This window comes from Lygodium microphyllum, chromosome 9 (assembly GCF_053477565.2).
Source record: "Lygodium microphyllum isolate KBCC chromosome 9, Lygodium_microphyllum_v1.1.10, whole genome shotgun sequence".
Lineage (NCBI taxonomy): Eukaryota > Viridiplantae > Streptophyta > Polypodiopsida > Schizaeales > Lygodiaceae > Lygodium > Lygodium microphyllum.
Genome location: NC_141143.1, coordinates 152417054 through 152431603, shown reverse-complemented (window position 1 = coordinate 152431603; position 14550 = coordinate 152417054). Strand labels below are relative to the sequence as shown.

The window sequence follows — 14550 nt, the reverse complement described above, 5'->3', positions numbered from 1 at the left end:
ACTTGTCCTTGCCTATGCAAGTGGAAGAAACGTTTTTGGAGGCTAATATAGGGTCATTCTAGCCTTGTGCAAGCTGAGAGAGAGAGAGAGAGAGAGAGAGAGAGAGAGAGAGAGAGTTATATTAATGTCTACCAAAGGCTAAATCTACCGATGAGACCAGAATGTTACATCTGAAAATTTAGGGAAAATTTCCATGTCCCAAAATAGTTGACATCTAATGCTATGACTATCTAAATGGAAAATAAACAGTGAACAATACATAGTTGATGAGATTTGAGTACAAAATGATGTCTAAGACAAATAAAATGTGGAATTGCTCAAGAGGCACTCTCATCTTAGGATATCTCTCATGGGTTTTTCTAGCATAGAAAGTCTGAAGTAGTGAATCCCTCTGTGATGGTGTAGTATCCTGTGTATCTGCAGATGGTGTCTCTTGCGAGGGCATGGACCAGCTAGATGTGGGCGGTGGGCTTTGCCTCTTCGTGGTTGGAGACCCTCCAAGAGTTGATATCATGCCCAAAAGAGACTACAACAGTAGATAATAACAGTTCAAGGGCTGTTTCAGCCAAGCAACATCATATTCGGGGTGTTTCATCAGTAGTGATAGCCATAATGGCTCTTAGATAGTGCAATAATTGATTTCTGAATTTCCTCTCTTCAGCATTCTCTCTCATCTTTGAACCTATTCTCATCATTCCTTAGCAATTTCTAACAAAATGGGCCATTGGAGGTGGAGATATTGACTAATCTCTATTGTAAGCCTTAATTTAGCAGAAATCCAGGTTTAATAGCCACCACCTCAAGAAGTGTGCTAAAAAATTGAAGGCCTAGAGACTTGAATTTCAGTCACAGAAATTGGGGCAATTGTAGGAGATTCAAGTGGCCATTCAGCCAACAAGCATTTGGGGCTGAATTTCTCACCCAAGGAGAACAATTGAAGGCCAACAATCCTTGAGCAAACCAAGGGGCAAATTGGTTTGAAGTCTTGCTGGTCATTTATGACAGCAAGAGACAATTGGAGTGTGAAGAAGACTCAGGGAATCTCATTGTATTCCATCAAGATTGCAATTCAAGATAAAGAAATACCACAAGGGGCGCCGGTTTTGGGGCCAATAGGCTATCCATTCTCCAAAATTAAGTGGTAACATTTGCATTTTCAATTTATGTGAATTTTATGCTTGATATAATTGTTGATTAATCAAGTCATTACCACCCTCTCCGAGAAGGAAGGCTAGCTTCACTAGCAAGCCCTTGTTGCCATTAGAGTCCCTTCCCAAACATAAATATGGAGCTTTTGTCAAAATTCTCCCACTCTCAATTTGCGCCCAATCTTCACAAAGTTTTAGTGCTTTCATCAAATTTATGAATATTGAGACTGGATTGAAGGAATTTGACGCATGGTCTTCATCAAATTTGAAGCTTTTCACTTGTTGGCCAAATTTTACTGCAATTTCGCTACCAAATTTGGGGCTTTTCTAAAATTTTGCATTCTTCATCAAAATTGAGACCCAATTCTTCAATAATGCAGCATTTGGCATCATCTAAGATAAAATTTCACAAAACTTCAAATCTCTCTTCAATTTCCTGATAAACTTTGGGGCTTTTTTGAAGTCCATCAAATTTCATCAAATGTGAGGCTTCATTTAGCTTCAAGCATAACATTCAACATCAATTGGGTAATAATTTCATCCTAATTACACCTCGGAGTCACTCGAATTTTGGGGTTTTTGCCTCAAATCACTTTCTTTGGCCTTGGCACACTCAAAAAACATATTATTTGGCTGCTGATTCTATTCTTTCTTTCCCAACATTGAAGACAAGTTCTATTAGTTCTGCACGTTTATTAAGTGAATATTGCAAAATTCTGTTGTTGTCCACATCCTCGGAGCATTTCAGCCATTAATATCTGATTTCAGCATATTGATGACTGCTGCCTTATTTGAGTAATATTTAATTTCAGAAAATTATTATTTTCAGTATATTTTTCTCTCCTCAGAAAAAAAACAAGAGAAAAATATTATTTTTCATATTATTCGACTCCATTGTAGCAGTCAACATCTCTTCTCTCAACGGTTCATCATTATTCAAGCATTTATTTTCTCTCTTCACTTGGAAATTATTATTTTATTGCTTGATTTTCACTCATGGCCAACAATAATAATGATTTATTGGGCGTACTTGGCACCAATGACAAGCTTGACGGCACCAATTATCCTATGTGGGCATATACGATATGACATTGGCACCATCTCCTGGCTCCACATCAAGAGGTGGCTCTCATAATGCCGAATCATCTTTCTTTTCCACATCGCCTCCCATTCAAGAGCAGATTCGATGGGATGGCCATGATGCCCTATCACATGCCTTAATTCCTTTACTCATGAAGAGAGTTACCATCCACGCATCTAATGATACAAGACAACCACGGATGCGGATCAACTTGAACCATTCTATCAAGTGCATAATGAAGCACTCATTGCTTACCTACGTAAGAAGTTGGAAGATGTTTGCATGGAAGGAGGAGATAACATGGATATCTATCTCACCAACATCAAAGATATTCGTGAACAATTGTTGAATATTGATGTAGTAGTCCCAATCATCAACGTGTTTCATGTACTCTTAATGGTCTACTTGAATCTTATCAAGGTTTTGCTACCATTTTGTGGTTGGTAACTATGGGCAACCAAGTAACCTATATCTTCAACCAACTTGTGTCTCTTTTGTTGTACGAAGACCAAAGTTGTCTCAACCACAATGCTACTTTGGCGACCGAACAGGACTTTTCCAGCTATCATCGTCGAAAGTCCAAACCTAAAGTAAAAAACAAGCTTGCTAGTAAAAAAATCAGCAAACCTTTATACTAGTTATCCTTCTACTTTCATACCTTTTACATTGAAGATGTTTTCCCATGGTGGCTTTTCCAACCCTTAAATAAGTACCTCCAACAAATCCAAGAGGTGCAATTACTGTCAAAAGACAAGGCATGAATCATTGAATATCGTAAGCGCATTGCATTAGGATAAAAGGAGTTTGAACATGCTATCACACATGAGACCGTGAACTATACTCAAATTAAGGATTGCACTTTTTTCATTTAATGTGAGTGTAATCTTTCTATTCATGATACTTGCTTTCATATTTGTGGTCCTATGCGGACCACCAAATCTCTTGGTGGATACCTCTATTTTGTCACCTTTATTGATGATTAATCCCAATTCACTTGGTTATATGCGCTGAAGTCTATGTTTGAACTCTTCTTTTGCTTCAAGACTTTTATTGCCATGGTGGGGAACCAAAGCGGCTTTCGCATTTGGACCCCTTGCACCGATTGGGGGTAGGGGGAGTAAATATATTTCCAAACAATTTTTAGAGTATCTTGCATGTCGAGATATTCCTCATCAGTGCACCATCTCTTACTCCCCACAACAAAAATGAATTAGTGGAACAGAAGGATAGATTGCTCATGGAGATGGCAAGATGCATGATGAAGAATAAGGATCTACCCAACTCTTTTTGGCTCAATGCTATTCTTTGTGCTGCTTATGTTTTGAACAAATGTTCCACAAAAGCTTTGTGCACCATCACTCCTTATGAGGCATGGACTGGCTCCAAGCCTTCTCTCTCTCATATGAGGACTTGTTCATTGGCATATTGCCATGTGCCTTCTCAGAAAAAGACACAAGTTGGATGATAAGTCTGTCCATTTCATATTCATTAGGTATAGTGCTAGAAGCAAAGGATACCGGATTTATCAACCCTCTACAAGCAAGATTATTGTTAGCTGAGATGTTATGTTTATTGAAAATGCTTCTCATCCTTTGCTGGACTGTAAAAAACAGCCTATTATTGATACTTCAGACATTTTTTATAGCCTACTACCACTTTATTATAATGGTTCCACGCTGATTCTTCTGCTCAGCCTTCATTTCCACCACCTAGAAATACATTACAACAGCCTATTCAGCCTGATTTACAGCCACAACAACAGCATGATACCTTGCCGCATGAGCAGCCCACTATTCATGATCACTTGGAGCACACAAGGGCTGAACTTCAGCAGCCTTAAAGAGTCCCCCGGTGGCTACTCAACACTCTTCGGGATAGCAAGCAGCCTCTTCCTTTGGCTGACCACACACAAGCCCTCGCTTGCAAAGAACAAGATAATCTTCTTGCACATTAGTGGCTATAGCATGCAATAAAGAACCAATGCCAATCAAATTGCAGCATTTAAGGCTGATTTAAAGCAAACATTTGCCATGATAGATGTTGCTCTACTTCACTATTATTCAAGTATCAAATTTGCCACCATTTAGGGGAGCATCATCATGACACAGTCAAAGTATTTTGGAGAGCTTCTTCAGCACTTTAGTTCGAGAATTGCAAGCCCGTGTCTACTCCCTTGGAGCCTTGTTTAGATCAACTTTTGATGATGGTAGTGGATCCTTTGACACTACTCTATATGAGTGAGCTATTTGATGCTTAGTTTATCTATGTCACAGGAGCTCTGATCTTCAGTTTGCTTTCTCCAAGTTGAGCAAGTTCATGCACCTCCTTCAATACTTCTTTGGTAGGCACCCAAGATCTTGGCCTTCTCTATAAGGTTGATTCTTCACTCTCTTTGCATGGATATTTAGATAGTGATTGGGCTAGATGTTTAGATTCTCGTGTCTCTCATAGTGGCAACTGTTCTTCTTGGGTACATCTCTTGTTTGGTTCAAGAAGAAACAAACTACAGTTGCTACATCCAGTTGTGAAGCTGAGTACAGAGTAGTGTTCACAGCCACAGTGGAGTGTGTTTGACTTTGCAAGTTACTTGCAATTGTGAAGTTGAGTACAAAGTAGTGTTCACAGCCACAGTGGAGTGTGTTTGGCTTTGCAAGTTACTTGCAGATCTCCATGTGCACCAGACGGCTCCAACAATTACCTAGATTGATAGCTAGAGTGCTTTGGCCATTGTGCAAAACCCAGTGTTCCATGCCTACACAAAGCATATAGAAGTTCATTGCCATTATGTTCGTGAGCGGATGCCAGATGAAGAGTAGGGTGTCTTACATAGCCGCTAAAGAAAACTTGGCAAACCTCTTCACAAAGGCTCTTCCTTGACCAAAGTTCCAAGCTTTTTGGAAAGCCTTGAACTTAATTCCATTTGTACCATGATTCATCATACTTTGTATTGTCATAGGTTGCTATATTCACTTGGATGAACTTGTGCAAGCATGACCTTTTATCTCTTTTTATTTTCTAGGATTTTATTATTGCTCCTAGATGAGTCCACCCATTCCATGGAGGGGGGTTTGTAGGAAATCTCATGGGCTACTCATTGATGCCCTTTGATCCATGATTCGAGCTTCCTAGGCATTTAAATTGTCATTACATGCAAATGTTGCCCCCAAGGCCCAGTGTCCTAGATACTAAGTGACATTAAGGTTAGGGTTTCATTTAGGGTTGCCTATGACCATTAAGCCATTTAGGGTTTCATTTTACTATAAAAGACACTTCATACACCATTAGCACAAAAATGTGGCATTTTCAATGTGATCACCTTGAGCTTTGTATTCCCTCTTAGTCATTAATATGTTGCTTCTCACTTGTGATTGAGTATTGTTATGCACCGAATAATTATTTCATTCTCATTCATTTTTTATTAATTAGTATGCCTTGTTGCCTAAAACTCATTGGATTGGCACTACTATGATGGCCTTGCATTTGCATAGCTTGTGCCACTGTCATTATTTGCTATTGGTCATTGATCTTCCCCTTGTTGGTCATCAGCATTTTGAGGTTTTGAAGGACTCGCTTTTGGTCAAAACAAACATTCTCTACTCTCTACCCTCGTTGCGTGCCCATTCCAAGATCAAGCATTGCATTTCTCCCAATGCTTTGTGAACCTTCAAACTATGAAGCATCATCATGACTTGAACCCATTGCGCTAGAGTATGATGATGACATGCTTGCTGAAATGCACTCAACTGATCACAAATTCAGCAATGTGTAAATTCACTAGCTTGCACACAAGTGCCTTGAGTCCACCTACTGAAGGGAGTTGATGTATCCCGGTAATGGAACCATGAGACTAGCCTTCCTTCTTGGATAGGGTGGTAGATGACCTGATTTTACACAAATTACAGCACGCAATAAAATTCACAAACCTGCAATTTAAGCTTTACCAAATAATCTTGGAAGCCCCGTCACCTAATTGGCCTTAACAATTGGCGGTCGTTGTACTTCTTTCTCTCCTATTACTTAAAGACAAAGTACATTGAGATTTAGGCCCGATCTTCTTCAATCTGCAATACAAAGGGCTGTTACAAATGAGCAGCAACAACAAGGAACAATTTGCCCCCTCTTTTTGTTAGAGATTTAGTCACAATTAAATCCTTAGGCTCTTTGCGTGTGGGGCAAACAAATGGGAATAGGCTCACCCCTCAGATCAGTTGTAAGTTCTCAATTCACAGTTGCTACTTTGAGTAGGGGGTCTTCAATTTTTGGGCATATATACTACAGTGACTGAGAAACCCCAATTGCTGCAGTAAATTAGGGTTTTCAGCAGCAAAAATCACTGATACTCTTCACCAATGCTTGGAATATGCTGAGAATTGTTGAGAGATGTCAAAGAATGAGAGAGAAAATGATATGTGGATAGAATTTTTTGAATAGCATCTCTCATGGCGATTCTAATGGCACCAATAGTCTCAAAAGGGGGGTAAATCGCAACTGTGGCTGGTAAGCCCTCCTCTTCTATCGCTACCTCTCACTGAGGCAGAGAAGGAAACTTGTTGCCCTTGTCATATCCATAGTTGTGAAGTATGAAACGTACGATATGGTACGGTATGATAAAATACGGTACTAAATGGTACCTTAAGATTTTATAAGGTACGATACGATATTAGTACAAAAAAAAGTTAACTTGATTATTTTGGACTAAAGCTAATAGAATAGATGTTTCAATTTTAAATAGCAATGCTATTAGAGTATATAAGATGAATACTTGAGGGTAACATGCCAAAACTTAATGATACATGCGCTAATGCTACCTACAACTTACAACTAGATAGATGGGAGCGGATACATCATACATGAATGACCATACAAATAAGAGAAGCGTGGGCTTGAGAGAGAGAAGGTTGAGAGAAATTGTTTGAATCTCAAATAACCCAATCTCATGGGAGAAACATATTAGAAGGAGCATTTAGCTCATCCAAAAGTGCAATTCGAACAAGAAAAGATGTATCCATTAAGTTAGTACCTTATGGTACTAATGCGTAATGTACGATACCTAAAGTGTGGTATAGTATGAAACCTTTCGTATGTGGTACTAGTGCAACTATGGAACTTGAGAGATGCGTGAGAGAAAAAGAGGGTGTGAGAAGCTTGAGAGAGAGAGAGAGAGAGAGAGAGAGAGAGGCTTGGGGGAGAGAGAAATAAGAAAGAGAGAAGAAAAAAAAGAAAGTTGTAGGCTTGAAGGAGAGTGGCCAAAAAGTGCTTTTTTCGTACTAAATTGTACGGATATGTGCTGTATAAACCCTGGTCCTATCGTGTGTGCCCAATCAGTTGTCACGTGACTCTAGCAGCCTCCCTAGCTAGAATCCGCTATTACAGCAAGCACCAACAACATTGAATAGCTCCTCCTTCCTCCCTCAACCTTTGAATGGCTGCCTCCACACTCAACCTACCCCAAACAACCTTCTTTCAGCTTGCACGGGCAAGTTTGTGAAGTAGCAATTATCCATTTGGCCCTGCCCATTAATTGGTTGGTGCCCATTCACATTTAATGCTAATCCCTTTGGAACTTTAATTTGTTCCCAACATCAATTGGGCTTAGACTAGGATTAATTTATTAATTAATGCCTAGTGTAATGTCACCGCAAGACATTTTCAAGGCCCAATTAATGTCTTAGGTCCAAATCGACATCAGGCACCCACAAGTACCTATCTAGCATAACTTAATACAACTTTTGCCAATGTCAACCCAGTGCATTCTGAGGGTAATTAGGCTGTCACTATGACTTAATTGACTTGCACTTCATATTTGCACCTCACATGTGCACAACTTAATGATTCCAAAGCTAAGCATTAAAAATACACATCCCCATGACATTTTTCCTTAGACTAGTTTTCCTAAAAGGAAGACAATACAAAATTGCCAATCAAAACAATTGTTTTGAGTGTCCCATCATCCATATGGGAAATTGAAATGTAGGCTCCCTTAGCAAGAATGTAATAAGTAATATGTAGTAAAAATTATGCTCTTCATAGAAAGTAACAAGAAGGGGTTCTCAAGGCCTGGTGGAAAAAGTGGATTGCCCTAGCAATAATTTGGTAAAAAGAACCTTCCCAAAAAAGTATTGATGCTCATAGAGTAGAAAGATTGGGTCTTGTTTGTTAGTCCTATGGTATAGATTCACCCTTGATGTTAAGAAATCAATTAGCACACAATGGAGAGACCCCTCTAGTTTGATGATAGGGAAAATTTATTTTATGCATAAGCTTGTGGAGAATGAATTGAATAACATTAGGTTAGATGGTATGGATTTCAAGTCATATGCTCGAATGGCATGTATTTGATTTTTCTTGGGTGGTTTAGATTCTCGTTAATGGACATGGCTGAGTGATGAGTTTGTGCCATACCCTAATGGGATTGTAATGTGGTTATACATGGGCTAGGCAGAAGGCTTTCACAAGCTATGTGAAATGACCTTTTAGAATGGGGTTCCACTAAACAACAGTTGTAAAAAAACCAAGTTGCATGTTTCTTTTTGAACCATATCAATACACATATTAATGTTCAGGTGGGCAGTTGCATAGATTTCCATGTTTGAAGTAAAAAATGTGGGCATTTGAGACTTAAATAGTGATTATTGAGATGAATGATCTACTATGTAAATTAGATGCTATTTTGCAAGACTCTAGTTGTCATGTGTCATCTTGCTTTTGGTTTTTAAGGTAATGTGTATGCTGTGAATTCAATGTGCACCAAGTTTTGAAGGTAGTGCAAATTACATCATGGATTGAAAGCCATTTACAAAACATTTGATAGATGTCAACATGTTCGTACATGTTTCCAAAATATATGTTGGCAGTGTTTGAACAGTTTGGCTAATATCTTATGTTATGAGTTTTGTCCCTCTCTTTCTTATGGTTCTTTCACAGTATCTTTTGACAGCTAAAATTTTAAGAGGCTACATGCAAAAAAATCTATCTACAACAGTTGAATTTATTGTGGAACACGAAAAAGGTATCACTTAAAGCTAATTTATTTTGTTCTTTAAAAAATGTACCTAACTTTTTATTGGGCATGGAAATTAGTTGCTTTCTTCTTGGATAAATTTGCAAGGGGATGGAGATTAAATTGTTTTTGTGAGGATTCAGGCTACCCAAAGGAAAGAACACAATGAGAAAATTACTTAAACAACTGAAAAGCATGCAATGTGTATTAGGTTAGCTTGAGGATGAGAATCACAAAAGAATGACTCTGTTGAGACCCAATTAACACTAAGCCAGCCAGCAAAGTGTCTTTTTTCTCTTCTAAAATATCATAGAGCACACATGCATTTGTAATTAGGAACCAGATCCTTTCTTTTTCCATAATTTAGGAGAGGTATGTTTCCAATAAAAGCAATAGGTGTGGTTTCTTTACCACCTTATCCTCCCTTTCTCCACCGTATGCCCATTTGAGCTTCCATTATGGAAGCACAACTTTGCCATTCTTTCTCATTTTCGTATGTTTGAGAAGCCTGTATCCTTTTGCATTCGAACCAAGAGAAGGATATTTTTATACTGTTCCAAATGAGTTTCTATCTAACCCTTTGGGCACCAAGTATTTTCAATTCAACGGATCTCTCCTGTGATTACAAAGCTAAACCATGGCTATTGTCTCATTAAAGCACGACAGCCAAACAACTTGTGACTGTCTGTATTATGTGGTTACAACGAAATCTTTACACTTGCAAAGGGCAATTATTAACTTTACTTGCAGAAGCACTTAACCACAATTTCAGCAACAAATCAGTTCACACAGGTGGAGCTAGAATGCTCATGCTCAGAGAAAAAAGACACAGAGTGGCCCCAAAGCTTGCAGTATGCCTTTGAGATTACTATGGCCATTCAATCAAAGTATAAAGTAGTTGATTCTGCTTTTAAACCCTAAGTTTCAGCCACTCAGTCTCTAAATAGCAACTTGTTCAGGTTCCTGCTCTTCACAAATCAGTCCAGCCCTGCCTGCTCACTAAATCACAAGGTGCTTTCACCAATTATGATTATCAATCTCTAGAATTAACCACATCTGCCATGAAAGTTTTAATTTATGTAAAATTTCTTCAAAAAGCACTTGCACCCAGACCAAGACTGCCGCCCACAACAAACTCTATGTCCTCTGGAGAGAAAGTGCTGCACAGAGACAGAATGCAAGCCTAGACAGCAAGTCTAAGCTAAATAGAGAAGCTTTATTAGTGCCAGAAGCTTCAACTGCCAGACAGTTCAGCCCTGAACAATGCTGTCCAGCCCTGTCCTTTGTGTATAAAAGAGAAAATATAGTATGTTTCTTGCAGCAAACTGCACCAAAGTAGAGAAAACACTTGTTCGCAATGTAAGACAATTCCCAACAACAGGACTAGTGCCCACAGAGGGGAGAGAATTGCACACAACATGCACAGAACCCTAGTCAGCAAATCTATGCCATCCAAAGCAGCCCACATCTGTTACTAGCATAGCATGACATCTTCCAGCCTTGCACACTACTGTTCTGCCTCTATCATGTGTCAAGGAGATGAGAAACAGCCTATCTTTGCATGCATGCTCACGGGGGAGAGAGAGAAACCTGCCATGATGCTGTAAAAACAGCCATGACCCCTCCCTTGCATGCCATGACTGCCTCAAAAACTACTTCTATCTGCCCAAAACTGGCAACACTCTTGACTTACATTTTTAAGCTTTTTCCTTGGAGTTTTTGCATTAAATGCATATTTTAATCCATAAATATTAAATTTCAGGCCTAAACCTTGGCTCTAAAACCCAAATTTTATATTTTAATTGGAACTTTGTCACTAAAAAGCCCTAGTTATCTAAATGTTCACTTAGCACTTGCACATTAAACAATTAATTGATCTCTAGCTCTTAGTTATTAAACTCTCAGTATTAATGGACCTGCTCTGTCTTGCACAAGTCATGTAATGTCTTGCTTGTCCAAAGAGCTAGGAGTTAATCATATGCTTATCTCAAGCTTGAAAAACACAGCTTCATGATGTATCCCTTGTTGAAAAACTGCAAGTATCCTTGATTGCCTGTTGCTGTGACCAAAAGGCATCGAAAACCAAAATACATTGAACCAAACCTGACTGGCAACATTGGCCATTGCTGCCACCATCAACTTAAAGGTAAAGTAATCAAGCTAGCCGCCTTGCACCTCCTATAACCACACAAGCTCCATGAATAGCTTATCTTGATACCAAGATTCCTCCACTAGAGTATACGCTGCCCTAAGTCCTCTCATGCGAGACCATGTGAACACATCATGTCACATGTCCCATCGTGAACTTGGTGCTAGACACAATGCACAATAGTCCAAAATTTGGAGTTGCTAGAATGTGTCAATTGGATGGCACACATCAAATTCACCAAGAATGAAAGAGCATCAATATGACCTCTGACCAACCTTGCACTTGCCCCTTTGGAGCAAGAGCATGTGAGGGCGTGGAGCATAACTAGAGCCGAGAAAAATCATTCACTTGAGCCATCAGTAGGCTCCAAGTGAACCAAGATGATGGAGAGTTGTACATGATCTCATGCTCTACCAAGCACGACCATGAGGCTCATTACACGAACCAACATCATGTCTTTTGCATTATTCTTCTCTTTGAATGTGACTTTATGCCACACCACTCCTTCTCTTTACCTTTATATGTATGACTACCAGTCCGCCGATTGTGATGGAATCGGAGACTCCTCAAAAGGCTGAAGCAAGCCAACACCCTCTCTAAAAGGCTCTAGTGAGCACCATACCACTCAAATACCTTATGAAATATGTCCTTAATCGAATGAGCAATAGGATCATAATGAAGTGAAACGAGAGGGGTTTTTTTTTTTTTTCAAATAAAATGTGGCTGATTATATTACTCAAAAAAACTAATTACAACGGAGTACTCATGCTCAATAGACTAGCTAGAGTTGATGCAAAGTCACAAATACATCATGTATACAAGCCTCTCAAGGTGGTCTGGGGGGGATGGGGGCAAGAAGCCATGGAGGGGGGGGGGGGGGGTGTATCACCATTTGGGGCTGGCTGCCTGCATCACGAAAAATAGGTTGTGGCCGCCCCAAGTATGCATGAAATGATAACGGAGCTCTTGACGAGCCCTCGACTCGCCATGCACTTGATCCCAACGGCCGCGGAGGGAGTGGATGATGGAGGTCCAGAGCTCTGCTAAGGTCGCCTATACTGAAAGTCTCTCTCCGCGGAAAGCCTCGACACAGCGGCGCCTTCCAGATATGCCATCTAGTAAGACTCCCTATGATCTCCCATACCTAAGAGCGGTTTGTTGTGGGCTCCAGTACCTGGCGGATGGGTAGAGCCTCCAAACCGACCAATGCACACACGACCTTGCCTCGATGATGAATATCGTGTCCTGTATCCCGGCCTCAATGACGGCCCTGGTTGACTGTCTATCAGTAGAAAGCTCCCCATGAGATACATCCAAGGCTGGGCGCTATACGGTGAAGGATGCGACATGCTCCTCTCCACACGAGTTACACCTCCTTACATGACCAAAGGCAGTGCTTTGGGGTTTCTAGAGGCTGCTATTTGCAGCGCTTACAACCTCCCTCTTGCATCTGGGCAAGCCAACTTCTCACTCCCAAGCTTCCATGTGCCACCGACCATAAGAAATACGACACCCTCCTTGGCCTCCAGCTATTCTATGGGCAGCATCAGAAGGTCCATCGGAACGGCTCTGTGATGCTATGCTCCGCCTAGTGCATTCTACGTGACGGTGCCCAACCCATATCCTCTTGCATTAGTACGTGTTTGCCAATCCTGGTAGTGTACTCCAGGAACCTCGATGGCTTCTTGGTGACTGCAGTGGCCGGCCATAGCTACTCTCCTAGATCCCACTCCAACTCATCAAGTGGTTTGTCCTCCCAAATCCAAAGGCGCCACTCTCTGAGCTCCTTCCAGAAAAAATAGGGGTCCAATTGCCATGTCTTCCCCTGAAGGCCCACCACCTGAATCCTCCTCCATGAAAGGGCAGTTGTCCCCTCATCCTGCTGTCCTCTATCAAGGGCCAAACACCCCCCCTCCTGAACGGTGAAGAAAGTCCCTTGCGGGGCGTTGCCCACTCTACCTGCTGCCTGTAGGGGGATGCTTGCTGGTTAAAACCTAGCGGCCTATACCTCCCCTCGCGCTATCGGCACTCACATTGGGGGAGCAAGCCACTCCAGAGGTATTGCTGTGTGTATCTCCCTTCTCCTCAACTCCACTCCTCTCTAGCAGCTTGATACTCGCTGCAGCACCTCCTCGTCTACCATCCTGTACACCTCCCGCCATGTCCTAATGGTACGAGCTAGGCCGACCTCCCAACCAGCCCACTGGATGTGGGGGCGCTCGCCAATCTGTGCCCCTTACCCGATCTTTGACCTGGGGGTTCCAAATCACCGGCTGACGGCCTACCTCCTCTTGGCAGCTTGGGGTGCTCTGGATTAGGGCCTTACGAAGGCCTTGCCACACGCGGAGTGAGCTGTGTAGGAAAGGTGATCTAGAGGAGGTGATCTGGGCTGATGTGAAGATCCATCTCAGGGACGGTCTCCACTCACCACCAAGCCTTGGTCTACAATCCTGAAGACCCTCCTGCAATAGGATCTTCCGGGTTTGCCCTCCCGGTGTGAGGCCGCGGACAACTAGCTTGCCCAAGAGGGCTATACTCTGAAACTCTCGGTCTATGATCTTGAGCCCTCCTTCTGATCGATGCTGTATGATGGTTGCCCATGCCACCTTGGCCCTGGAATCCCTGGAGCCGTTTGACCCGGACCAAAGGAAGTTCTGCATTAGGCAGTGAAGCTGCACTACAGAGGATGAGGAGAAGCACCAACATGAGGCGATGTACCAGACCGTTGCTAGGAGGACCTGGTTAACCATTAGGGCTCAGCCGGCAAGTGAGAGGCGACCCGTGCTCCAGTAGGTTAGCTTCCTCCGAATAGAATCGAGGACTGGAAGAAATTGCTGGGCGGGAGTGATGTCGAGTCCCACCTGGAACCGTAGGTACCGGATAATTTGCCCTCTGCTCACCCATCTAAATCCTAGGTGGATACCCCACTCCGTGCTAGAGTCCGGGTCTATGAGGAAGCCAACCGACTTTCACCAGTTGATTTTTGCTCCCGCTGTAGAACAGAACACCTGAAGAGCCAGCCTCACTCTCTCCAGCATCAACTCATCGTCCTCAATGTAGAGGGTTGTATCATCTGCATACTCTAGGTTTAACAACTTAGTCTCCTCTCTCACTGGAAGTCGGAGGCCGTGTAGTTTGCTCACACAGGACCTGAGGAAGTGAGACATCGCCT

General features: G+C 41.7%; 1 protein-coding gene across 10 annotated transcripts in view; it reads left to right on the top strand.

The window, feature by feature from the left end:
• Nucleotides 1-14550, top strand: part of LOC148031726 (Vacuolar protein sorting-associated protein 26) — a 151595-nt gene that overhangs the window by 114116 nt on the left and 22929 nt on the right. For all 10 annotated transcript variants that reach the window (XM_087685310.1, XM_087685312.1, XM_087685311.1 and 7 more), the window contains one exon: nt 9154-9238. In XM_087685310.1, coding sequence (XP_087541436.1) covers nt 9154-9238 — 85 coding nt within the window. The remainder of the gene's footprint in view (nt 1-9153; nt 9239-14550) is intronic.